The sequence below is a fragment of the Phycomyces blakesleeanus genome (genome assembly GCF_001638985.1).
Source record: "Phycomyces blakesleeanus NRRL 1555(-) unplaced genomic scaffold PHYBLscaffold_13, whole genome shotgun sequence".
Lineage (NCBI taxonomy): Eukaryota > Fungi > Mucoromycota > Mucoromycetes > Mucorales > Phycomycetaceae > Phycomyces > Phycomyces blakesleeanus.
This window is the reverse complement of record NW_017265146.1, coordinates 283966-309814: the sequence shown is the minus strand read 5'-3', so window position 1 is coordinate 309814 and position 25849 is coordinate 283966. Positions and strand designations below refer to the sequence as shown.

General features: G+C 37.8%; 8 protein-coding genes across 8 annotated transcripts; 3 read left to right on the top strand and 5 right to left on the bottom strand.

Annotated features, from left to right (window-relative positions):
- Positions 1-219: 219 nt before the first annotated feature.
- Positions 220-2158, bottom strand: PHYBLDRAFT_65623 (hypothetical protein; the record flags this gene model as incomplete). The annotated part of the gene is made up of 4 exons (XM_018441498.1): positions 220-531; positions 617-1150; positions 1211-1825; positions 1967-2158. The coding sequence occupies 4 exons, from the start codon at positions 2156-2158 to the stop codon at positions 220-222; spliced, it is 1653 nt and encodes a 550-aa protein (XP_018290368.1).
- Positions 2159-3632: 1474 nt separating this feature from the next.
- Positions 3633-5191, bottom strand: PHYBLDRAFT_169466 (hypothetical protein; the record flags this gene model as incomplete). The annotated part of the gene is made up of 2 exons (XM_018436077.1): positions 3633-3827; positions 3932-5191. The coding sequence occupies 2 exons, from the start codon at positions 5189-5191 to the stop codon at positions 3633-3635; spliced, it is 1455 nt and encodes a 484-aa protein (XP_018290367.1).
- Positions 5192-6695: 1504 nt separating this feature from the next.
- PHYBLDRAFT_65625 (hypothetical protein) lies at positions 6696-10086 on the top strand (the record flags this gene model as incomplete). The annotated part of the gene is made up of 12 exons (XM_018441499.1): positions 6696-6944; positions 7136-7265; positions 7362-7453; positions 7526-7614; positions 7785-8029; positions 8136-8183; positions 8354-8406; positions 8532-8737; positions 8864-9026; positions 9490-9610; positions 9839-9963; positions 9985-10086. The coding sequence occupies 12 exons, from the start codon at positions 6696-6698 to the stop codon at positions 10084-10086; spliced, it is 1623 nt and encodes a 540-aa protein (XP_018290366.1).
- Positions 10087-10172: 86 nt separating this feature from the next.
- Positions 10173-16129, top strand: PHYBLDRAFT_187354 (hypothetical protein). The gene is made up of 7 exons (XM_018439370.1): positions 10173-10194; positions 10275-10480; positions 10549-15264; positions 15329-15490; positions 15544-15635; positions 15710-15859; positions 15919-16129. Exons 2-7 carry the CDS (start codon positions 10291-10293, stop codon positions 15946-15948), a joined length of 5340 nt encoding a protein of 1779 aa, XP_018290365.1. The 5' UTR covers positions 10173-10194; positions 10275-10290; the 3' UTR covers positions 15949-16129.
- A 431-nt stretch (positions 16130-16560) lies between these two features.
- On the bottom strand, positions 16561-18393 carry PHYBLDRAFT_146524 (hypothetical protein; the record flags this gene model as incomplete). Its single annotated transcript, XM_018431668.1, has 1 exon — positions 16561-18393. The coding sequence occupies one exon, from the start codon at positions 18391-18393 to the stop codon at positions 16561-16563; it is 1833 nt and encodes a 610-aa protein (XP_018290364.1).
- Positions 18394-19687: 1294 nt separating this feature from the next.
- Positions 19688-20248, bottom strand: PHYBLDRAFT_146523 (hypothetical protein; the record flags this gene model as incomplete). Its single annotated transcript, XM_018431667.1, has 2 exons — positions 19688-20010; positions 20107-20248. 2 exons carry the CDS (start codon positions 20246-20248, stop codon positions 19688-19690), a joined length of 465 nt encoding a protein of 154 aa, XP_018290363.1.
- On the bottom strand, positions 20249-20827 carry PHYBLDRAFT_169460 (hypothetical protein; the record flags this gene model as incomplete). Its single annotated transcript, XM_018436076.1, has 2 exons — positions 20249-20530; positions 20726-20827. 2 exons carry the CDS (start codon positions 20825-20827, stop codon positions 20249-20251), a joined length of 384 nt encoding a protein of 127 aa, XP_018290362.1.
- Positions 20828-23938: 3111 nt separating this feature from the next.
- On the top strand, positions 23939-25811 carry PHYBLDRAFT_57333 (glycoside hydrolase family 125 protein; the record flags this gene model as incomplete). The annotated part of the gene is made up of 5 exons (XM_018440235.1): positions 23939-24338; positions 24417-24661; positions 24721-24865; positions 24971-25110; positions 25188-25811. 5 exons carry the CDS (start codon positions 23939-23941, stop codon positions 25809-25811), a joined length of 1554 nt encoding a protein of 517 aa, XP_018290361.1.
- Positions 25812-25849: the final 38 nt, after the last annotated feature.

Here is a 25849-nt window from a genome sequence, read left to right as displayed (position 1 = left end):
CATCTCTAAGCACACCCGGAGAACATTAAAAAATACACCCCTAAACACGCATTTTTTTGTAGTGGTAATAATAATAAGTAAATACACTAATCTACAATTATACGCAGATGGTTTGCGATGATACAATAAAGCATGAAAATCAAATAGATACATATGATGATGAGAAGGGAAGAATAAAGAGAGGTTTGGTTTAACAAGTACTTTGTGCGTATCTAATGCTTAGTACTTTTCGCGATCAGTCTCCACCTGCTCTTCAGTAGCTTGGGCATTGGCTAATCTCATTTGGCGCCTGGCTAATTGAGCCTCCTTCTTGGCCAGGATACCCGCATCTTGGTATCTAGGAATCCAACCAAAGAGTATACGACCAAGTTGAGGTTTACGGACACGCACAAACCAGATCGGAATAGCTAACAGGCCAATGACAATACAGATAATATACTGGTATACACCGTCAGAGCCAGCGTCAATAAGAGGAGCAACGACGAGGTAACAGTCAACAATAACGAAAAAAACAGCAAGAGGGAGCCAAATCTTTTATACATAAAAGTTACAGTTACTTGTTAGTCGAAGTTTATCACTTGACGATGTATTTCGAAAGATTTATCTTTTTTTTTACCTTGAAAGGGCGATTAAGGTCCTTGGTACTCTTCTTGAAGCGCATGATGATCAAACCAATAACCGAAAATCCATAAAACAGCCATCCAGTGAAGCTGTACATTTTTGCAAGGTAGGTAAAGTTACCGGGTATACACCAAATAGTGCTGATGATGCCAACCAAGATGGAGGCACGGATAGGAGTACCACGTTTTTTGTCAATATGAGCAAAGAAAGTGGGCATGAATACACTATCTTCTTCAGCGGAAGCAACCACCAGACGCGAAGAAGCCCACATATTTCCGTTTACAGCACCAAACGTAGATAGAACAACCATTAATGCAAAGAAGTATCCACCAGCAACTCCCATTGTTTCCAAACCTAACTGCATAGCTACAGTGGAAGAAGTGGATACAACAGAAATCGGCAAGGTTGCAAAGTAGGCGATATTTGCTAAGACGTAGACGCTGGTTACAAGCATACAAGAGATAGTGATAGCAAGAGGTAGAACGCGCTTGGGGTTCTTGACTTCACTAATACCATAGTTCAAGTTATTCTATTAAAAGTTTGGTTAATAAGATAAGAATTCAGTTTCCAATGCATGCGTATAGCTTACCCAGCCATTGTAAGAGAAAAGAGCCATGTACATTGCAGTACCATAATCCAATGCATTGGTTGAACTTCCAGCAAATGCGTTTTCAAAATTTGAAACATGTCCTTTACCGAGCCAAACCCAACCGATAATAATAATCATGACTAGTGCAATAAGTTTTGCCAAGGTAAAGATGTTTGATACATAGGCACTTGCTTTACGGGCTACTGCATTCAAGATAACAACTACCCAGATACAGCCAATAGTAACTAGCTTAGTTGCGTATTCTGGAAGGACCAAACCTTCGCCAGTTGGGTTCTCTTTATCAAAATATGCCATTTGTAGAATATATTGGGCAAATACGGTAGCAATCGATGCTGTGCCAATCGGGTTTGTCAGGAGCAAGTTACTCCAGGTAAATGTCAGTCCCATACAGAGACCCATTGAACTTCTCAGGTATTGGTATTCTCCACCAGATTTTGTGATCATAGTACCAAGTTCTGCATAGCACAGCGCACCAATATAACTAAGGAAGCCACCAATTGCCCAGACGAGTAACGAGGGGCCTACTGAATGTACTTTAAGAGTTACTGGGCCGGGAGAAGCGAAAATACCACTTCCAATAATAAGACCAACAATCTAATACAAGCCGCAAGATATGATGAGATTTTTGTATGAGACAAAGTTTTTCGTACAACATCAACTCAGAATATTCCCAGGGTTGTCAAACACAGAAAAGTATGTAAAATGATGTGTACATTGTATATAGCGATTACTTACCATATTCACACTACTAAGAAGACCCATATGGGGTTCAATTAGTGGTTTATCGTCTTCCACTGATCCATTCGAACAAATTGATGCAGTTTCGATGGATGTGATAGATGCTCTCTTGTTCATATCGCCGTATGATGCGCCGGTATGAATAGCGCTTAATGAAAGCACTTCTGGTTTTTCGTGATCTGATGACATGCAACAAAGAGAGAGAAGGCGAGTTGTTATAAACAAGGATGTCAAGTATATATATATTTCTATCATTTTTACTTTTTTATAGTGCGATCTTGATCCGCTTGAAAAAAATTTTACTGGACAGGTTTCTAAAGAAAGGTAGGTGTAGTTTATTGCACTACCAAAACTAAAGCGGACTTTATTGGCCGTTGAAAAGAAGTATATAATAACAATAATAATAAAAAGCTTGTAAAGAAATACTTGATTCCTATATAATTGGTAGGGCATACAATAGTCCATGGTTATTTCCTGGCTTAATTATAATTTATAGCAAGTTTTTGGTTAAAATGATTCGGATGATCTGTAATTATTTAATGTACCTTTACTATATCCAATTGATACTCATGAAAATCACCTTCACATTTTCAATTTGAATCGGATTTATGGGGTATGAAATCAAGTGGAGATTTTAGACCAGGAGAAATACGGTTTAAAATTTTGATCCTTAGTAGCACAAAATCTAATACTTTTCTTGATAAACTCGGGAATCCTGGCGGCAATAGACATTATTTGACTCCTTTTTTAGCTAATGTTCTATGACTCACTAAGTAAATCGGAAGGCATTCTCAAGTTTTTAAGGTTCTTTACTTTCAGTTTGCACTTGTTCATTTGGAATTTGTACTATGAAATGTTGCTGTTAAAGTAATTATTATATCACAAGGCAGAATATTAGTGTAAATCTTTCGGAAAAAGCAGCACTTGTCAAATGTGACGATTAGGGCTTTCGATTACAAATTCAGCCCTTGTACTCTTTTTTTTGGTCACGTGGCACTGTATGAAATGTCACCCTTTAAATACAGATTTATCCATTAAGTTTAACTTCATTCATTAGAGCATCTTCAGCAGTCCACTTTATTTCCACTTTCACATTAAATTTAAAGATTTAGCTAAAGTTTGTCCTCCCAGCAGTTCGATTAAATTCACTTTAAATATAAAAGACAGTCCCTTTTCTTTATCTTCCTATTAAATTTAAGCCTTTCATTGGCTCCATACAAACAAACAGAAAATTAATACAATAGACCAAGGGGTGTACAAATAGCGATCAAAATAATGTGTATTGATTTTCAAGTAATGGTTTCTTTTGAAGGACTTAATTATAGATTGCTCTTCATGTAAGCAATACTATACCGAAAAGTCCTTTAAAGAAGTACAGCAGTGTTAACTGTAACTACAAATGAGAATGCAAGACACTTAAAACATTGTTCTGTGCACTTTCAGGTGTATTTTAACTGACTTTCTTTGCTATAAAAGGGTGTTTTCTATTTGGGCGTAAACAAACGTAGATAAAGCAAGTAGTAGCAATGCTGATGAAAAATGTAATGCTAAGCACAAGCATTAGTTTTAGTCCAATGAAAGTAGCCATATTTATATACCTAGTTGAAACAATTTTTTTTTGGTGAAGAATTTCATACATATCTTTTTTTCACAATTGCTATAACTATTTTCTGTTAACTCCATCTCCCTTTCCAAGATAATAACCATGTTCTGCAAATACACTATAGCTGTTCCATAGCTTGGCTACTTCTGCTGTTACTCTTGTGACATGCAAACATCCTTGTTTTATTGGCTTTGGCCATGAAAAATCCTCTTCCGTTGAAATGGATCGTATAGAGCTCATCACTAATAGAATAGACTGTAATACAATAAATGTTTCTCTTTTTTTTTTAAAAAAAAAAAGAAGCGCCGAGTTCTTGCCTACGCCCACAAAAAATATAATAAAAAAGAAAAGCAGTTTACCTTGAGATACGCAGTTGTGTCTTCCCACAGTTTCCGACTGGTATCCTTTTGTACTAACATGTCTTTGGGAGACACAAGCGTGGGTACTTCTTTGGAAGAGAACGCAACAGGAATTACATCTAAACTATTGCTATCATAATTGTTGTTTCTGTAACTGTCGCTTTCTTTCAACATCACGTTATCTAAACTCTCAGCCAAACACAGCGCCATATAAATTGCTTGCTGGGCTTGTTGACTTAATGCATAAAGTTTTTGATTCAGGCTTTCGGTTCCGGTAACTGCTTTAATAGATATATTCAATAAATCAATAACATGAAGTGATCCGGTAACAGCTAGTCTGAGATGACCGAACAGCCGGGTACTGTCTTTAGTTGAAGAGGTTGTGAGATATGCTATATAATGTGTGCCTGGTTGATGTTCACTTGCAGATCGAGCACGAGGTAAATAAGGAACATGTTTTGTGTTTTTACGAAGGCCGGTCGGTGCTGAAAGAGTTGGGTGGATAGAAAGGATATGAACAGGAGGAGTCTGAGCTGTGATAATCTCCCAGGCTTCTTTAAGGTCTACAGCAGCACAGTGAAGATTCATCACCAGGTACCTAGCGTTTTTTGGATCTAGTATATTGACAAGCAGCCCCAAACAGTCTTTGATTTGTGTGCAGAGTTCCCGGAGAGAATTAATACAGGCTCTGGCTGCTTTAATGAGATCAAATTCTAAGGCCGGTTTTGGTGCCTGGCGGACCATTTGGTAATCGATTTGATGAAGCACCATGGTTAATTTGTCTGTAAATGACCTTGAATGCTGCAAAGAATCTGCCATTAGTGATTGTAATTTATCGCTCACGCAAAAGTCAAGGCATTTATGGAGAGTGCTTTGTATAAGGATAGAGAGAAAGGAAACATTCTGGCAGGCATCCAATAGTTTGTGACTAGGGAATTTTGAATCTAGTGTAGCGATTCGCTCTGTATTAATGTCAGAATCTAGTTGACTGGATTGATGTTGTTGAATTTTAGTGCTCATGTTACGAGTAAAGAGTAATTTTGAAGTGATATCGGAGGGGCTGTGTCTTGTGTTGTCAGATTCTATTGAGGATTTATGCGAGAGGTTGAACGGTGGGAGATTTGCTATTCGAATGGTGTGGCGATTGGTAGGAGGTTTTACTATGGAGTAGCCATGCTTATTAAGACATAATCCTGCGACAATAGATCCAGAGATCCCATTGTGGTTTCGTAATGGAGGTTGTGTTTTGGAATCTTCCATCGTAGATATACTGAGATTTATGAATATATATAAAGAAAAATAGGCCAAGAAGAATACGATACAAAAGCAAGACTAATCCTTGAAGCACACGGCTATGGTAGCAATCACGTGTATCATTAGATATCATGCCTTGTTAGAAGCAATCTATCTTATATTTCAAGTAGATATCAGACCACAGCTAAAAAATATAAATGTGACACCAAAGACGCACGCACCAAATAAGAAAGAAGAAGAGTATTATATTTAAGATATCAAAATTAACTTGGACTATTCGAATGAATAGATTATCTAGATCAAAGAGATCTTGGATAGCTTGAAAATAAAACTGGGTATAGAATTCTAGTGAAATGATCTCATTAGATATCTACAGACATAATACCTTTCTGCTACTTAAAACCAGGGTATTTGACAAGTTGCTGCTTGTTTGTTTTTAGTAGTTATAATTAAATAATGAGATATAATTTACTAAAGATTATTCTTTCCATTCCTACTTTTAGATTACAATGTCCCGATATTGTATCCGTGCAAAGAATCTTTTGTCTTTGATATTTATGACCAGACTTTGGATCCAAGAGTTATTCATATGGATAAAGCTACTTTTTGATACCGCGGGAAGAATTATTAGATATGTTAAAATAAAAAGGTGATTTTTTATAGTACAGTCAAAGCTCGATTTAGTAATACTTTTGGGAGAAGCCAAATTGTATTACTATTACTAAATCAAATGTATTTTTTCTTACTCCGCATATGTTTTTTAGCAATATTGCAGATTTGATCTATGTGACTGCGAATAAAAGTGCTGAAAAAAATATTACTAAATCGCGATTATTACTAAATCAAATATTACTAAATCGAGCTTTGACTGTATATTAAACTGCCTGTTACATAAAGAGCTGTAGCAGTACAAGAATCAATTAGAATTCTTGTATATCCTAAATTTTAAGCATGGCAATAATTCCTTAATGAGATATTCGGCATGCATTCCGACTCAATGGTTAATATACACAAAGCAATATATTCATGAGAAAAAATTCCACCATTTCCAAAAATTATTTCTTTACAATGAAAATGAAAGCATCAAATACTTTCTTCTTTTGCAAAGATGTGCAAATAGTGTAGCTGACAACATTTTCCAGTAAGTGGAAGTGCCCATAAGCCCCCCATCCTAGTTAGCTCGTTTTTGCTTTTAGCAACATCAATTACTTGCCCGTCTTCATAATAAACATGTAATGCCTTTGTGTATATGCGTCCTTAAAGTTTATCTTCTTTTTCTAATAAAATAAGTGAATTCAGCTTACCTAAAGCTAGACAATAAAAAAACGTGTGGGTCTGAATTGGGATAACAATTAGTGTAGAAAGATCGAAATGATTAATTAAAGATAAATCTAAAAGATGCCTATATATATGTTTCGATTCACCCTCAACCTCACTAGTATTTCTCCTTTCAACATCAGGGATTGATTTATCAGTAAAAGCCTTTAGCATTTGGACTGGCCATATCACCATGAGTATTCTTAAAAATGATGAGGTATGTTCCGGAACATCCGAGCCAACAATGAATAAAGTCAATATACTACTTGGACAACATTCTTGTGCTGGAAAAGTCCAAGAACAAAAAAAAACAATACTTGACGCAAGCTACGGACCAACTACAAGCTTTGAGCTTTCTTATCGATTGGGAAAAAAGCAACAATATTTTCTGAGGTTTACGCCCAATTCGATAGAAGTGAAAGTAACAGTATTATCTGAGAAGGTAAGAAAACGGAGGGCTAGGAGATAAATTATGCAAGCTACGATAAAGAAACTATACTGCATGTGAATAATTGGCTTGTTAGGAAATATTACGGCAATCATATCCACCGTACGAGAAGCTCTCGTACATATAGAGTACCTTAAGAGAGATTTAACAATGTCACTTTGTCAGAATCATCACAAATGGAACAGCCAATGTCCAATGTCAGAACAGCCCAGAATGGGTATGAGCTGGTGGCTGTAAATAGCAAAAATCAAGAATGGTTTATCCATAGCACCAATGATACAGGAACAGGGACAGGATATTACTATCAATGTCTATGTATTAGGCACAGGGTGAGGAGTCACTCCAGAATCAGTTGAGACTACTGGATACTGAAAAAAGGGCGAATATGAGCTTTCGATCAATGTGAGTTAGTTACAGATTATATTATCTACCTTTCAATTCCACGCCGCGAAAATCGAAAGATGTACCGTTTAAGCGTTCTTGAAGAATATTACAGTACTCAAGTACGTGAAGAAATTGGGAGAGACGGCATATCCAATTATACAGCAACTAGCTCTGACGCTCATATTTTATAGAACTATTACAATTTGACAGTAAACTGCCTACATATACCTGGATTATACAATATTCGTATATACCACTTAAGCCGAAAGGCAAAACTCCTGTAAGGATGGATCTTAGCGAGATGATACTTCCAGCTCATTCAGATAAATCTTGAAAGAATTACAGGGAATACATTCACTATACGAGAGAACACCATACTATCAATTTTATTGAGGTACAAGCTGGGCACATCAGTAGCTGTGGCCAATGCTTTTCCATAATCTTGTCTAGCAACAGGACTGTACTTACACCCACTGTGGAGGTGGCTCCATTAGGCATTACAGAAAAATCGACAAGATTGAGTGAAAATACCAGCACTGGTGATATCCAATTAGTTAATTCAGTATTTCTGACAAATGTTAATTCGACAAACGGTAGGAAATTTTATAAGTCTTCCAAGAAACCGACGATGGTTCTTAGCAATATGAATATCGTTGGGCAGCACCTGAAGAAGCCATGGTCAAGAAAAACAGCTGGTACATATATACAAGGAGCAATCAGATGCAGTAGTAGAAAAGCGTGTGATTGTGTAGCAAAGATTTTTTTTAGTGGTGCAATAGTTTTTTTGTATTGTTTATTAAGGACATAAACCCGATTGTGCCATAGTGTTAGCTATCACTATAAGAAATGGTAGAATTTATAACTCCAAACTCGTATATTTTCTACTTTTATATCGAGATTTTATGGGTTTTATTGATCAAAATAATTGAAGAAGTATGTAAAGAAGTACCTTTATGTGATATTTAGTAAGAGTTTAAGCTATAAAATTGCTATAATATATATAAGTCTATAAAAAAAAGTACGATTGACAGGAAAGAGTTTTAAACTCTACATACTTTTATCCTTTACTCTTGTAAGTAATCTATCAACCGACCTACAGCATACATACTTACCCAATATCTTAGTATATAATCCATAGTAATTGTCACTTTCAAAAGCACTGTCCAAACCTCGTATCTCTAGTCCACTGTGGATTAGAAGACAATAAACGAAGCTACCCCATTCCGAGCCCTTACTGTTGAGGCATCAATAAAGGCAACAGGATGGAACCCAGACTTCCTTAGACCCCTACGAGTTCTTTTTACTAAAGTCCACACAATCGTCACCCACACCGCATTAAACAATAGCATCTTCCTTACCGAGCTACCACGCGATCCATTCTTCGATCTTGATGAATATATTACGTTAGATATTTTTGCTTATGTCTCTTTACTCTTGTTTGATCATAGCACTTCCTTTTATATAACAGAAAGGACAAAGTGAAATTATGAGCTCATTTATTATCACGACGATGCCTATATTACTGTAAGTATCTCTATCTTCTGGTTCTTTTACGCAAGTACCAAAAGTCGAACCAGTCATCAATATTTATTCCGCAAGTTTCACCTTTCCTCATATATTAACCATTCCAAAGCCAGCAAATGTCTAGCAAGAAAGATCAGTGCTGAATTTGGTTGGCCTTCTGTATTGATGGTGAAAAACTGGTATGTATATCACAATAAAAGCCATGAAGCAATCAATGGTGTAGTAATTAGATGTCTACCTCATAAGCATGGATCCGATCTTTGTTTGTTTGATACATTTAGTACTTCCAAGCACTATTTTTCGTACTCTCGGCTTTCCCTTTGAACCTTCAAGCAAGTCGAAAACGCTCGCTAATATAACCCCATTCAAATGACAACTGTAACTTGCCATAGTTTTCTAAGGGGAATATTACAGCTAGTCATCATTTTTTCTATTACTAATACTTTTTATAAATCCATACAGATTTACCAAATCAAAATTGTTTTGAGAACATGGCTTCGTTACAGTTTGAGCATAATGTGTGGAATAGAAATCTTACTGCTGTCCTGAACTTCTGGAATATACTTAACCGATTTAGACATGATATTTTCCTTAATAGGTTTACCCGTGCCATTAAAATTGTAAGTGCTAGAAGACAAGCAAAAGAAGCTCTTCAGGAGGGTTGTTATGTGAGACAAAAACTGACAGGAATTCAAAAAATATAGAAATATTCCCTCCTGTTTACCGCCTAAGATTCACCCAAGATACCGTTGGTAAGCTATTATACTTGAATAACTTTATATTATGCATGTAAATCTCCCATCCTACTGGATAAACTCTATTTCACATCGCACCTTATACCTGGGTACAAAGGTTCTTGTTTTCTCACCAATAAATATAAAGTAGAAAATACAAACTAATCTCATTTATACGACCGAGATTTATAAAGGAGGAACTTGATAAAGACTTAAACTTTATTTATATATAAAACTGATAATAAGAACACGGCTCAGAGGGCCAATATCATATCTCTTGTTTCAGCTTCGGCAACTGTCCTATTGAATACAAGGCCACTTTTGACTTTATAGGTTTAAATGAAATCAAAACTAATATCCAAACAGACTTGGTAAAGGAATTTTTTTTTTAGAATTTAAAAAAGATATCAAAAACCCTTGCCACTTTATTGCTCAAAACACCAAAAGGTCTACTAATGTTGAACTTTAAGAAGTTTCATACATCCACACCATGACGTATTAATACAGTCACACAGACCCGTTTCATTTTTCGCGTGTTTTTTTGGTCCCTTTGCTGTCCTCGCGTTGGCCTCTTCGTCACAATCGCGCTTCTATTCAATAAAGTAGGTTAGCCTATAATACTATATATAATTCAGAATCACAACCTCAATAGAGCTTTACTGGGAAAATTTCGACCCGATAGAGACTATATAATTTAAATGTACGGTATTCCAACTTGGACAGAAGAAGCCCGTACCCTTCACGATGACATCTGTCGAGCCAGAACCTCCGAGTCGTCTGTTTTGGCTTCTGATCTCAGAGCCAAGCTTCAATTAAGCAAGCCTAAACTATTACGACTTCTAGACGATGATTCCAGAAATACAGCACACAGAACCAATCTCAATCAAGGTAACAGGTGACCTAATGTACAATCGATGAGACAGAGAAAGGATCGATTAACATGCCATGTTAATCAGGCAAGGCATATATCAATGGAACTCTTCAGAAGATCGCACCAGAATTCGCACAGAAAGCCATATTTCTTTCCGACCAACTAGATATTAATGAGTACACAGCAGCCACTCTTTTAAAACGAGGGTTGGAAGAGGTATCATACACAGAGGATAATGCTATCGACATTTCAATCGTTCTTTACCACCAAGAGCATGAATATCTCCTAGAATGCTTCGAAGTTATTCTTACAACGGCCAAAGATGCAAGTGTAAACAACGACATACGATTGGTTTGCTACGATTTCATGAACGATATCATGCAAACTCGTTTACCTCAGGAACAACTGTCAACAGTAACAGGTGGACCAGGTGGACCAAGTGGATCATTTATAGCGAAACTGATTGCGACTGTTAAAAGATACCAAGAATATATCAGCTCAATCATGGATACCGGCGCATTATCAAATGCCCAGCCAACTCCTGCTATTGGATTGGCAAATGGGGTTGGACAGGGAAAGCTGGGAGAAGAGATTACAGAATACAGAATGCACCACTTAGTGGAGGAGCGTACAGGTCTGATAAGGATATTTTATCACCTTGGCTCTCTTTTTTGGCCAGAACCAGAAGACGTACTGTCTTTCTTGGGAATGTTGGAAAACGCAAACCTCAAAGATTACGCTACACCTTATATGATTATCTGCATGATCGCTATTCTTTCACCAGAGAATCATGTTAATATGGACGACGATTACCAGCGCAAGGATTTATCCAAAAATGAAGAATTCTTAAAGAAGTTTCACGAGCGAATAATGAATCAATCATGGACAGTACTTCCTATAAAAGCGACAATATTTATTCAATGGGTCATATTACTGGAGCATGCCTCGTTATCAAAACCGGGTCTCAAAGAAAGAGTAACGGGTACTGGAGATTTTACTGAACTTGTAAAAGATGCGATATCAGCAAAGGCGTTTGTATTTATGAACAACTATCTACTGCAGTTTCAACAAGAATACGGAAAAAATAACGTTTACCGGGGAGTATTGAAAGATCAGATAGATGACGATGGAAATATGGTGACAGATAGAGCTGTCAACCTTGGAGACTTTACACTATTCAATGCATTTATTCGCGAAGATTTTCATATATATGTTTTACATGAGCTGGACATTTTGGCAAGCACGTTTATCAGAAATATGAAAAGCGTTTTACAAACCCTCAAATATCGCGAAGAAGATTCAAACCCGGCTACTTTACCCACACAACAGTCATCTATCATATATACAGATTTAAACAACAAAGATGAAAGATGTCATGATTTAGAAGATTTCTTTTCTTTCCTTGCCAGCGTCTATCGTTATCGTATTGATGCAGGATTTCAGTTCTGGACAAATGATGAAGGTGGTCTATACATCTTCACACAATGGGCAGCAAGCATCAGAGTGCAAAGTACAGTAAAAGCGGTATATGATTTCTTGGGGTCGATTTCGACAGGAGAACGTTGTGCACGCTCTTGTTTCGCCTATCTCAGAAGATATACAACCACATATGAGTCGGGTGTAAATAATTTCTTCTCATGGGCGAGCCTCGTTCAGACTCTTCAATACTATGCACCTTTGCTGCACACTAGTACCGAAGACCGTATCAACCGTCTTCCTCCAAATGAAGAGAACCTCTTGAAGACATTTCTCTACCTTTTAAAGCAAGTGGTTCTGTATTACGTGGATGCGAGAAAATTCTTATGGGAAGATAAAATCTTAAATGTCCAGAATAGCTTGATTGATATGATTAATTCCCCAACTTCAACACAACTTCGCGCTGCTCTTTACGGTGCCCTCGCAGCATTTTGCTCTTCTGGTGGTGGAGACATTAATGGAGTTGGAAGATCCCATGCTCTGGAGATGTGGGATGTTTTAGAAGGTGGACAATTCCTTGTTTATCACCCACCAAAGGAAGGATTGACCCGTGCTCAAGCTATGGCTTCAAAACAAGTTGGATTCATGAAAGACCTTTCGCTCGAACAATCTACTGGCACTTACCCCGAGACTTTGGCAATTATTGAACTCTTGACATCACTTATCCATCCTCAAAATGAACGAAATGAACTGATTGCAGGGTATAAAACAACGGGCTTTTCTATTCCTTCCAAACTTGGCTATAATCGAAAGAACCCGGGTGCTGAACCGTATATATCTCTTATTATTGAAAACGTGTTTCTCCAGCTGGATTCTTTCAAATATATGCATTCAGAATGCAAATGGCAACTTACTGAAGCATGTCTTAAACTCTTGGAGAATTGCATCATGTCCTTTGATTTGAGACCCTTAGTATATTGGTGGAGGGGCGACATAAATTACCAGCAGAAAACTGGCGCGGAAGAAATCCTCAGCTCCCTCTTACGTTATATTACCCACCCCGGATTTGAGGTCTTCGTTCGCCTATTCTCAGACTCTCGATTAACTAAAAAGCTTTTTAGTATCTTAGAACACGAGACAGAAGGCTCAATTAGCTGGAGAAGCATGCCTACGTTTTCGAGAGAATGCGTTGCGAGATGTCTATCGATCATCGATAAAGCCCTTGAAGTTCAAGACGCCTTTTGCAACCTGCTGGTGCCCACAATCCTACGTTCCCTGACAAAAACATCCTCCCCTGATATTGTCTTGGGGGATTTTAACTTCAAGCCTATCCCGTCTATTACTATGTTTAGCCATTTAATGCTCCATCACCAAAAGGTTCTTATCAATATCAGCCAGCTTGTTAACAGCAAAGACTATGAAGAGATCTGTTCGCTAAGCGCCAAAATCTTGCAAACACTTTCTGCCGATCCCTCCTTAAACGATATGACAGTCAAGAGCGAACAGGGAAATTATGTGCATTTGGACACTGGTGGCCTTGGAAAACAGCTTACCATGGTCTTACAAGCAAGTAGTGAAGCGGACGCAATTATCTATGGATTCAGTGAAAGACTCAGATTAGACTACTCAGAATCTATCACTTTTAATGATTATATGTATGATCTCAACAATATTCCGTTCTGGCGTGCCGAGACAGTAGCCGACAATATTCACCAGCTCAACGAAACTTCTCCACGACGTATTCAAAGTTCGATCCGTCTAGAAATTCTTGACTTGCTCCTAAATAATTCTGTAAAATCCAAATCTTCTCCTAATCTCACAGAATTCCTTTTAGGTTTTGAAACTAAAAATGGGAAGGGATTAGTTAGTATAAAAGATCCTCTCAGTAGTAATGCTATTCCCACCAGCTTTCACTCCATTCTCGACCTATTACGATCAGGCGTGAGTGCTAAAGGTCTGCCACTCATTGCAACTCATCCACTATTGGCTGAAAAGTGCTACCAATTGATCTACCAACTCTGCTCCAAAAAGTCGACCTCAGAACCGGTTATGCGATATCTCAGAACCAGAGAAAACTATTTTTACGAGCAATTCAAAGCAATGCCATCCGGTCTAACAAGCTACCAAAGTACACCTGTTCATATGTTACCAGGAACCCTTATTTACCCTGACGGAACAAAAAATAGTATCGACTTCTTCTCTCTTCGATCACAGCTCCTTCGACGTGCCTGGCTCCTTCACTCAGTTGCACTTGAATTACATGCCGCAGCTGTTTCTGGAAGAACATCTGATGCAAGTCGACTAATTGAACTTCTGTATGGCGATGGCGAACTTCCTGAAAAGAATGCATCTCCTCAAGCAACACGCGTGCTCCAGCAACCGCTTGTTAAGATTCTGGAGATTGTCAGCTCGCTCAACTTCATCTGGGATGACCACACCAAGGACTCTCCGAAAGATTTCTGTTTGGACTTTTTTACAGGTTTTGATGACACACGGTTTGAGGTTACAAATGAACATGGATGCGTTGTCTATGACATCTGGTCTGCCTACAAATTTCTCAGGGGTATTCAACACATGGAGGACCCTTCAGATACCAACAAATGGAATAAAATTGAGCTCGAAATCCGGCGAATTATCCATGTAATGGTTATCCAAAACCACAAACGTGAAATTGCACATGGAAAGTTATGCTGTCTTGAGGCCTGGAAACAGGTTGTCGAAATATCTGTATTGGAATGTCACGAACTGTTCAGATCCAATAGACGCTTCAAGGTTATATATGGCCTGTTGCAGATGCTCCTTCCAGAGTTACCTCGTTTGGCAGACAAAAATGATGCGATGCTTCAAGGTATGAGTCAGGTTATCCTGACTCTGATGGATCAAATCAATACCACACCTCGCCGAGAAAAGATTGTGATGATTAAACCCGGAACAAATGCTGTCTATAGTCTCCCAAATTTTTCGGATATGGATTTATCAGAAATCTTTATTGGGATTGTCAATTGTATACAGGATAGCCACGGCTCTGTTATGGTCCGTGGAAACATGTATATCACCCTCAGCAAATATCTTGCCTTAATCACACCGCCAACACAGCAAAAGGATACTTTACCGCTACCATTAACTAAATTGCAGCACTTCATCTCCGATTCTGTCCAAAATAGTCACCCATCATTTCTAGAAACTATCTACTACGACACCATATACAGCGATGATGTCTGGAAGCCTACTGCTCTGGCGGCGATGTCTGTCCTATATGAACTGACCGAAAGAGCGGGAACGTACACTGTACTGAATTTCTTAGAAAGAAAGAATTTTATATGCCATAGGTTGGACGCGATATTTGAAGGACAGACTGGAGAAGGTCAATTCAAGCCACAGGATAGTAAGTAAATAAATGATATATATGTAATAAACTAGAATCTTACCATCTATTATAATAATCATAGTCTCTCCTACGAGTATTGCTTTATATAATGAAAAGATGAACCTCCTGTTGCGTATTGCGTCAAAAAAGCGAGGAACTGAAGTACTATGTGCCCATAACGTATTTGATGAACTCTGCAGATTCAACTTGAACAAATTGCCGCGTGAAGGCAAAAAAGAAACAGGTAGGACATTAATATAAATAAGCGACCCTTTTTTAACTATTATGAAATTATAGAATTGTTTGACATTATTGTTACTCCTGTACTTCGGCTGGTGCTCATATTGATATTGAATAAAGGGCAGTATTGCGAAGAGACGAGAAGACAGGTTAGGGTTTGCTTTCTTATTAGCATTATCATTGACAAGCCATTAATTTAACTAACTTTAACTCTAATTACTAGGCTAAACGATGGGAAATTTCGCATGAAGATGTATTACAGTACATAACTGCTATAAAACGCCCACGTACATCTACATCCGAAATACAACTAAATTTAACAAAAGATATTTTGCATCTTTTACAACCAAAACCTGAGTCCTTCAGTACTATAGTAAGTACAAAATATATACTAGCATAAACTTATAAGCCCTTATTAAACACATTATACAGGAGCCTAAACAGCCTCATGCTCATTGGTAAACACAATAATGGGCTATAATATCCTAATAATATGAATAAATTATTGCTGTAAAATCTCATTGTGCTTATAATTGTACTTAATACAAATGATCCTTGGTGTGGAAAGGTCGAAAAGATTAACCAAAGATAAAACAAAGGCCTTAATGGGCTTATCCAATAAAGTTAATTTATATCTATCCGCACCGTTTGTTTTTTTTTTAAAAAAAAATTCAAATGCTCATAATACTGTAAGGGTGCCATGATTTTAAATCGACGAGATGATCCAGCCATCGATTAAAGATTGTTGATATTTTTTTCAGGAGAAATGTTGAGTGCATTGAAAAGCTATCTAATTAATGAACTAGAATAAGTAAAAATTATCTAGAGCTCTACGATCTTCATTCTTTAAGAGTACTTAAATAATAATATGTTATATTTACAAACACTGTCTATGCTTTTTTGTTTTCTTTTTCTTTTTCTTTTGGTTATATACATATAACATTTATGAGAAACTATTCATGCTTTAATGAGAAATTTCCACAATCTATTTTAAATATACAGCAAGTATGTACATAATTCAAAGTAATAGTAATAGTAATAGTAATAGTGGTAGTAATTAAGATATTTAGGTAATTAAGCAGCAACGTCCAGGTTGGCTATGTATCCGCACTTGAGTGTAGTAAAGCCGTTAAAAAGATGCTCTTTCCAGTTTTCTCCGGTTATTTCAACAGTGCTATCAAAAGAATACTTTGTTCCGGCTAAAGTTCTTTTAAGCTCAAAGTTACGAAAGTACTTTCTTGCCCAGTTTGCTTGGCCTTTTGATAGCCTCCAATTTACAGAACTCCAGCTATTGTTATTGTCCTTCTTATACGAGGAATATAGCCAGGTGTACTCTATTGTGTTCTTTGGAGATACCTTTTCTGAAGGTATGGTGTTTAGGGTATCTGTTGTCTGTTGATCAATAGTTGGGTGAGAAATAACTATAAGATTGAGATTGCTGCTGCCATTTTCGTCATCTTCTAATGTGCTGAACCACACATTCTCGAAACAAAATCTCTCAAAACGAGTTCCTGACATGTCAATAAAGAGACTTCTGGTGTTTTGGAAAATAGATCCTATAACTTTTGTATTTTTCAGTTGAATGTCGTCCAATTTTTTGCAGCGGGATGATATATAATCGAGCGTTTCAGCACTGACGGTCGATCTGTGGATTTCTACCACTCGTAGTTTACACATAGAAACGTTTTTGGAAGCTGTTGAGCTAACAAGCAGTCGCCCGCGAGAAAGTCTAAGATTTGTTAGAGAAGCACAAAGCTCCAGAAGAACGTCCAATTCAATCGATGTATTACAATATCCAATTCTCAAGTAAACCAGCCGGGGACAGTGGTTGAATGAGTTTGTGATTGTAAATGGAGTATTGAATATGAACCGACATTTGATGGAGAGACTCTCAAGCGTTTTTGAGAATGAGCGCATGCATGTCTTGATAATTTCTTCGAATACTTCTGGTGTATTTTTGGATAAATAAGGTCTGCACGTCAAATGTTTGATGGGTATATTGGACGGACAAAATGATCTCCAAAAGATGAGATGTTCTCCTTTTGGGCATTCCTCGCTTCTTATCGAGGCTATTCTCAGGTTCTGAAACCCAGTAGGGATTGCTTTAAATAAAGCGACTGCTTCGTCTTGGTGTTCATCCAGTGTAATTTCATTATTACAGGTTGCCCACCTCAAGGTATGTAAGGCGGGGTATTTCCGTGCAAAGTAACTCAGCCATCGAAAATCTGTAGTTTTACTATCAATATCAAAAAATACCAGGCCCTTTGCTGGAGATACATCGGTAATATGTATCATATCTACGGCTGAAAGAACTGTCAGATCTGTACTCAAACTTAGATTCTTCAGTTGTGGCAAGTGTTCGTGAAGGGTTTCAAAATCTTCGAGTGTGAATCTTAGTCGCACCGGAAGCCAAGTATGACGGATAAGCTCCAGCCGTTTCAGGCGAGGTAGACAAGACATGATATCGAGAAACTTTCTTTCTGCATTTTCAATACGTACATCATCCAAGACGATCTGTAACTCGACTAGTGCATCCCAAAGTCTCCAGTTTGCTGTAGCTCCAAAGTTGAAGTTGCTTATACGAGCTTGCTTGACATAAAGGTATTTTATATTCCGAAAGTGTTGCTGAAGGATATGGAGCTGTTCATCGCTTGCCTGGAATTCCCCATATAAGTAGAGATATCGCATGTACTGACCATTTTTTTGATATACAATATCATTAGTAATAAATTCGTCACATATTTCCTCTAGTTGCTTCTGGTCATATATCACTATTTCGTTCAGCATCGCTTCTTGGAAGGGCGCTTGCCATGCTTTGCAAGTGAGTGAACAAGGAGACTTGTCTTTGAATGAAACGAGGTTTGCAATATTGATGAGAATCTCGCATGGTAAGTCAGATGCCAACATGATGGAGAGGAATGACTATTTGTAAATAACCAAGACGGAATTTAATCAATTTTGTGCATTGGAAAGACAGTTTACCATAAAGAGCAATGCTGTGGTTTTTATATGGGTACACGACGTAAAAATAAAAATAAAAAATAAAATGTAATACAGTTGGCTATGGAGCACAAGACTCAGACTGAGCATTTTCGGTGAAAATCAAATAAAAAAGGATACCCAAACTCTTCTCATTGTTTTAAGTATTAGCCTTTTGAATTTGTTCCTGCTGGGTGTTGAGTTTCGATGGGTACCTTCAAAAGACTTTTAATTTGGATGTATCAAAATGGGTATTAATCAACTCACCAAATAGATTAAAAGAGAATCATTTTACGGTCTAAATCATGTATATGAAAGTTTGGTTTTACTACTATGGGGGGTTGGCAAAAGAGTGCAAGTATTATAGATACAAGGCGTATTTATCAGAATTCCAGGCCAATTTCATGATTTGATATTTGAAACAAATCCACCTATAATATTTTCTAGATTGTTGCACACAACCTTTCTCCTTTTCTTTTTTTAAGTAAGTTTTATTTTTTAAAACGCTGTTTGTGGGATTGTATGGCTTTTGGATTGTTTCAATTCCATTTTGCTTTTTCTACCTCTGTTGACCTGCTTGATATTTTGACGACCGTGTTATGTGGTAGTATTCGCTATTTGTGCCTTGTAGTAAACTATATGTTTTGGTTCACAGCCTTTCTGTTGCAGAAAAAACAACCTTTGGCCCAGGGTCTATAAAATCTGGATTATAGTTATGTTGTACTTCATTGAACTCGAAATCTGATCATTCAAGTTGAAACATGTTGTCTTTTACTGAGATAATTTTGGCTTATGAATTTCCCCTTCACTTTTAATAAAAGACAATACGAAGACTCATCTCTCGTTGTGTTCCTTTTCCAGTTACTATCTCAAGCAAATATAAGTCGAAATATCTCCCCATGTTTAGATAGGTGCTTACACAGATAAAAAGTTTATAGGTCACTATACGTTTTATTGGATACCTGGTGATATGAGGTCGCTTCAGGCTATTTAGGGCCGTTTGAGTTGATACTTTTTTTCTGTCACAAAAAAATCAACAAACGTAGTATAAGTTAGCTCCAACGGTTTTTCCAAGATGCACATCTACATTTCCTTGCTCCTAGTCACCCAATGAGTCCAAATTCATCATCTGTACTTCAAGTGCTTTCATTAAGTATGTAAGAATATCAAATATGCGAACCCATTTGTTTCGGTCTTCGTAGCGTGTTGGAATATCAGAAGTTCAAAACTGTCTTTGGATAAACTTTCCTTCATAGTCCGTTTGTAATTCTGACAAAATAATTGTCGTCTTCATTGTTTGAACGTCAAATACTTTGGTTAGTAAAAATGTACTGAAACTTGAATTTGTGTGGGTATTGGCGATGCATTTGAGCATTTCGATCATACTGTGAACTTGTTTTACGCTATTATCAACGGTCTTGGGTATCTTTTCTTCGTGTTGTCCTGAAGAGCCTTCCATTACCAGGCGCTTACCACCAGTCCAATCGTAGCCAAGCCCATCTGCAAACCATGGTTTCCCTTTTTCCCAAAGTTTCGGATCTATGTCTGCCAGAGCATGTTATTTCAACTTGCGTTGACACCAGTCGAAGGAAAGTCGATCTGTTTTATTGAGAAATGATCGAATAGTAGGTAAGATTTGACCCACCCACCATGCTCGTTCATAGTTGCCTTCAAAGTGCGTCATTGTTGCCGAGCTCGCGTTGCAAGGTTGCTGCAGTGCAGTTGTCGACAGAGTTGGTAAATACAAAATAAATGATTCTTCACGATTTTTGCTCGTCGGCATTCAATTCTTCAGGCTCCGTTTGATGCCGTAGAGCCACACAGACAATGCTTTCAGATCTTGATCCAGTGTCTCCAATAGAAATATATGAACTCGTTGGAACTCATTTAGATATGACAAACTTGATTTTGGTAAATTAGCAGGTTCAAAAAGAACAATTGACTCTAAAGCAACCACTATATGATGCAGAATTCTTGTTGCCTTGACGTTATACAGATATCTTGAAGCCGAAAACGTCACAATCCTCTTGCTTGTCGACACATTGACCATTGGCTGCAACCACTGCTTTTTAGACGATTTGGTCACTTCAGAAAAAATGTGTTCACATTTGACATGGCGACGCAAGTCGTCCAAAACAGCGAAATGATCAAAACAAGATGGGCATGCAAAATCCCGTCAAAAATTGTCGTGAAATATCCATCAATAATTAAATATAAATAAATTTGCATGTGTTGAATCGTTTCTTCCCTCGAGGAATACGTGGTAAATCAACATTGTGTGTTTGCAACAATGTTGTAATGAAACGAGAGCTACCGATGTTGCTGTTGATACCGCGTCCGATGTAGGACTAGGCGCTGTCATGATAGAGTATTGAACGATTTAAAAGCGCTAATTTTAGGTGGGCGACGTTTCTTGATGGGGCACGACATTTTGATTTTACCGGACCACAAATCGTGGCCTTTCTGCCGGTATGGAATAACTCTATCTGGCCCCTAAGGATCCATTCTTAGTATAATAGTTATATCAGCCAGGATACAAAATATTCATAAATATTTTCTTTTGTGCTTGGCAAAAAAGAGTGGATGGGGATTACTTATCAATTGGTACTGTCAGACTCTGAGAATATAAGTTTGGGAAAGAAAAAAGGTATGATACGCGTAAGAAGGCCAACAAGTAGTGAAATATTCAACAGATTTGCGTCACACTCTAATGACAACTGCTTATGATCTTCTGCATGGTTGGTAATTGATATAGTGTATGTGTGATTAATTATTGTTTTTATGGTCAAGTCTAGATTTAGGGACACTAATTGAATATATTGTATTCTTTTCAGGACACGCCATTTTGCCCTGGAGGATTTGAAAAAGACACCGGGTCCCGGACAAATAGTCACAATTAATTGGACCGGTTAGCTAGAAACGTCGTCCCCGTAAGATTGCTGCACCATAAACCATAGACGTATCCTCAACCCCAATACTACAAAATGACTGTAAAAATTGAAAAATAAAACATGTATCACCACCAATGTCTTTTTCATACTTTCTTTTGTTGAGAACCGAGAATTTCTTTTTAAGAATAAAAGTAAAATGGAAAGAGATGAGCATTAATCTTAAAATGTGATCATCAATTGATACTGTTAGCAATCGTATATTCAAAACCCATAAGTCCAATCACTTTCTAAAAATCTGATGAAATCAAACAGAAGTAACAACTCCATCCCTGTATTGAAAGCAGCTTGTATCTTTTGAGGCATATACAGCCACAATCAAAAACGTTTCGACCTCTGAGCCCAAAAAATGCATGAGAGAAATCATGGCATGTATTCAACATGCAACTGCTTATCATTAATAATAGCTGAAGCCTTCAAACTTCAAATAAAATATTATATATATGTTTATTATTGAAATATAAAAAAAATAAAAGATCAATATTTCATATGACCTCCTTTGACCTCAATCACAGCCTGACATCGATGCTGCATGCTGCCGGCCAAAGTTGATGCAAGTTTGAGACCTATCCTTTGCCACTCTCGTTGCATTACGACCTTCAAATCTTCAACGTTGTTAATACTGGTCCTCTCGTCACTCATGCGCCTCTCGAGAGCCCACCAGAAATGCTTGATGGGGTTGAGATCTGGGATTTGAGCGGTCCAGTAGTCAAAACCTCGGATCTCATGGCTATCTTTCCACCACCTCGAATACGACCCAGTATGACAGCTGGCGTTGTCCTCGTAGAACACGAAGCTCCTGTTCTGTTCCCATAAAAGACGTTGGAGCCAAGGGAGGAAGTTCTGAGCCAAAGTGTTTGCGTATTGGTCTTGGTTTACGCTACCATCTAGGGACACCAAAGGGCCGAAACCACCGGCCCAGAAACAGCTCCAGATCATCACATTACCCTCCCCACACTTGGTTCCTTCGATGATATTTTCTTCCTTCCACCTTTCATCGACTTTCCTGATTGCCCTAGCTCCTCCATAATTACCCTCAACTGTGGACTGTGATTCATCTGATCACACTATACCTCTCCACTGGTCCTCCGTCCAATTGACGTGCTCACGGGCCCATTCCAGCCTTCTTTTCTTGTGGCTTTCGGTTAAAGCTGGCTTGTAAGCTGCGATATATGATCCGAAGCCCAAACGCTTCAGAAAACTAATTATTGTCTTTCTACAGATAAATACCTCCATATTCTTTAGGGAAGCCCTTAGCCAAGAAAGTGAGGAAAAGGGGTCCTTACAAACTATTTGGACAAGGTGTCGTTCTGTCCTCTCGTCAATCTTTCTAGGTCGTCTGAACCCTTTTCTTGGCTCAGGCGATTATGTCTCATCCACTCTCTTAATGATGTACTTGACGGTTGACAGACTCATGCCAACCACCAATGAAATCTGGGTTGCCCCGTAATTTGCTAAATGCATGTACATGATGCATCCGTATTTATAGGGATTAGTCATTTCATGTGATCCGTGGGTGTTTTCTGATGAATTTGTGTCTTGCATGTTGGATTCGATTAATAATATTTGGAGAAAACAATGTTTTTATTTTTATTTTTTCATGATTTTTTAACCATTTTTTTTGCGGGGGTCGAAACGTTTTTGATCGCGAGTGTAGATGGTTACAAGTAAGACGTATGTATTGTGATCAATATCCTTTCTATATACTTCTTTCTCTCTGGTTTTTTCTCATGTAGAGTCAAATTATACCTATAGATTGTATTGTACCTTTTACTTTGTGCTTTTATTAAGAACTATAGTCTTACAAAATACTTGTTCAAACATCATTTGTTTAAAAATAGAAGATTCTGTTTTATTACAAAAGAGGATAAAGGGACAAATGTATCCTTCGAGTTTCACACATCTTTAATTCGGAAGTTTATCAGTCTTTGACACTAGGCATATATTATAACCTTTTTTTTTTGTTAAGAAAAGAACGAAGGGAAGGATATTTTAGAGGCAGTATGATTGAAAGTAGGTGTGAATGATTAGTAAAGCGCAAATATTAAAAGACATTAATCATTGCTTTTGATTAAATACTCTAAAGACGGTCATGTATGTCTCATAAGCTCCACCAGAACTGTCTGTTCAATAAAGTTTGTCTTACAAATGTATATCCCTTTTTGTGTATGTCTGTTTGTAAACAATACGCCTTGATTTTCCCAGAGACTTCCCTTGACGAGGTGTGCACTTTTATTAGTATGTCTTATGCCTCACTATTGCTTGGAACTAATAAAAATAAAGATTGTATTATATTGTGCTGTTTTTGCTTCTTCTTTTTAGTATTCAATTTTAAATTTATTAAAGGGACTTGGACGTGCATATTTCAGTTAAAGAGAATAAACCAGTGCAAGCATAAAGACAATTATAGAAAGATATACTGCTTGTTTGTTTTGAATATTCAATAAACTATATCAACCTCCCTTTCTTCTCTACTCTTTACTTTCTTTCTCTCTCTGCCCTTTCTTCCCTTTTTGAGCCTTACTATGCCAGAAAGACCCATAAGTTCAGCGTTTACACTGGGACCTTGGCGAAAATTTAGTGGTGTATCAGTACTGCTGTTATATATTCTACTAATCACAACTGTCCTTTACTTGTTTCATTTCACACCTGAGTCATGTGGATCACGTCATTCTAATCCCTGTCCATATGAGCCTACAATCTATAATGTTCCATTCGTCCGACCTCCACAATCCCAGCGCAAGTTTACCAGTCCAGCTGTAGAAGAGTTTATTGTACATGTCACAGGCAAGATGCGCGATGGCGATTTAAAAACTCTTTTGGAAAACTGTCTACCAAATACCCTAGATACGACTGTTGAGTGGTTTGACGTCGATAACTCTTCCAGTAGCCATGATCCTCGTGCATTTTTAATTACTGGCGACAGTAAGTATTTATGCTTAAATTAAATAAAAAAAAACATTACCCAGACACACACACATACATATATATATATTCAATTAGTTCCTGCTATGTGGATCAGGGACTCGACCAACCAAATATCTCCTTATGCGTCAATAGCCAAGAAAGATCCAAGATTACAACGATTAATCCTAGGCGTCTTGAACGTTCAGGCAACATATTTGTATTACGACCCATACGCAAATGCATTTTTAAGACCCTGGGATGCGCCGAAGCAGGATGAACGCTATGGGGCAGACGATCGTGTGATTCCAAATTATGATGCTACTTATGTCTGGGAATCTAAAGTATGGTAATCAATTGAGATACTTGCTTATGTTTGACTGATCCAAGACTGTGTTCTTAGTATGAATTGGATTCTATAGCCAATTTTTTTCAATTGGCAAACAACTATATCCAGGCCACTCAAGATTATGAAGGTGTATTCCTGTCCTCAGAGTGGCTCAAAGCGGTCCCTCGTGTCTTGATCGTACTCCATGATCAGATGAAAGGTACTTGGGAAGATACAAGAGATATTATGGACTTAGAGTCACCACACCACTCTATACGTCAAACCGGAAAAGCCGAGTCGGCACCGCTCCCGTTACCAATTGGAGATGGATATCGGTTTAGACGTACGACAGAACGTCCAACAGAGACATTGGGAGAGAATGGACGGGGGGGAATTGCACGAGAATGTGGGTTAGTAAAAAGTGCCTTTCGGCCGAGTGACGACGCAACTACCTTCCCCTACCTTGTAAGTGCCCTTCTACCCGCCACAGTACTATTGTATACTATCGTATATTTTTCTTATCCTGTATCAAACAAGAACAGATTCCAGCCAATGCTCAACTAGCAGTTCAGCTCCAGATGTTATCTGACCACCTTCAACATGTGCCTCACCTATTAACACCTTTACTTATCGACATCGAGCAAAGAACTCGAAAATTATCCCAGACCGTTCGTACAGCAATTGAGAAGCACGGAATTGTCGAACATCCAACTTTTGGAAGAATCTATGCATTCGAGGTTGATTGTTATGGATCCTACCTGCTTATGGACGATGCAAATATGCCAAGTCTGTTAAGTCTTCCTATTCTGGGATATGTATCTCGTACAAACACTGTATACCAAGCAACGAGAGCATTTGTTTTGTCTCTGAACAACCCGTGGTATTTTGAAGGCACCTTTGCCAGTGGGGTCGGTGGTCCACATACTGGTCAAGACATGATATGGCCTATGAGTTTATTGGTTCGGATACAGACCTCTGTGGATGAGGTTGAGATCAGACATGTTTTGGATGAGGTTAAAAGATGGTCAGCTCGAACTGGTTTGATGTGTGAATCATTTGATAAGAATGAGCCATCACAGTTTACCCGACCTTGGTTTAGTTGGGCAAATGGACTTGCAGGTACCACTATTATCTATCTACTCGATCATTATCCCCACTTAGTCTAGAGTAAATAATGCTCGAATGAAATATATACTACCACTAC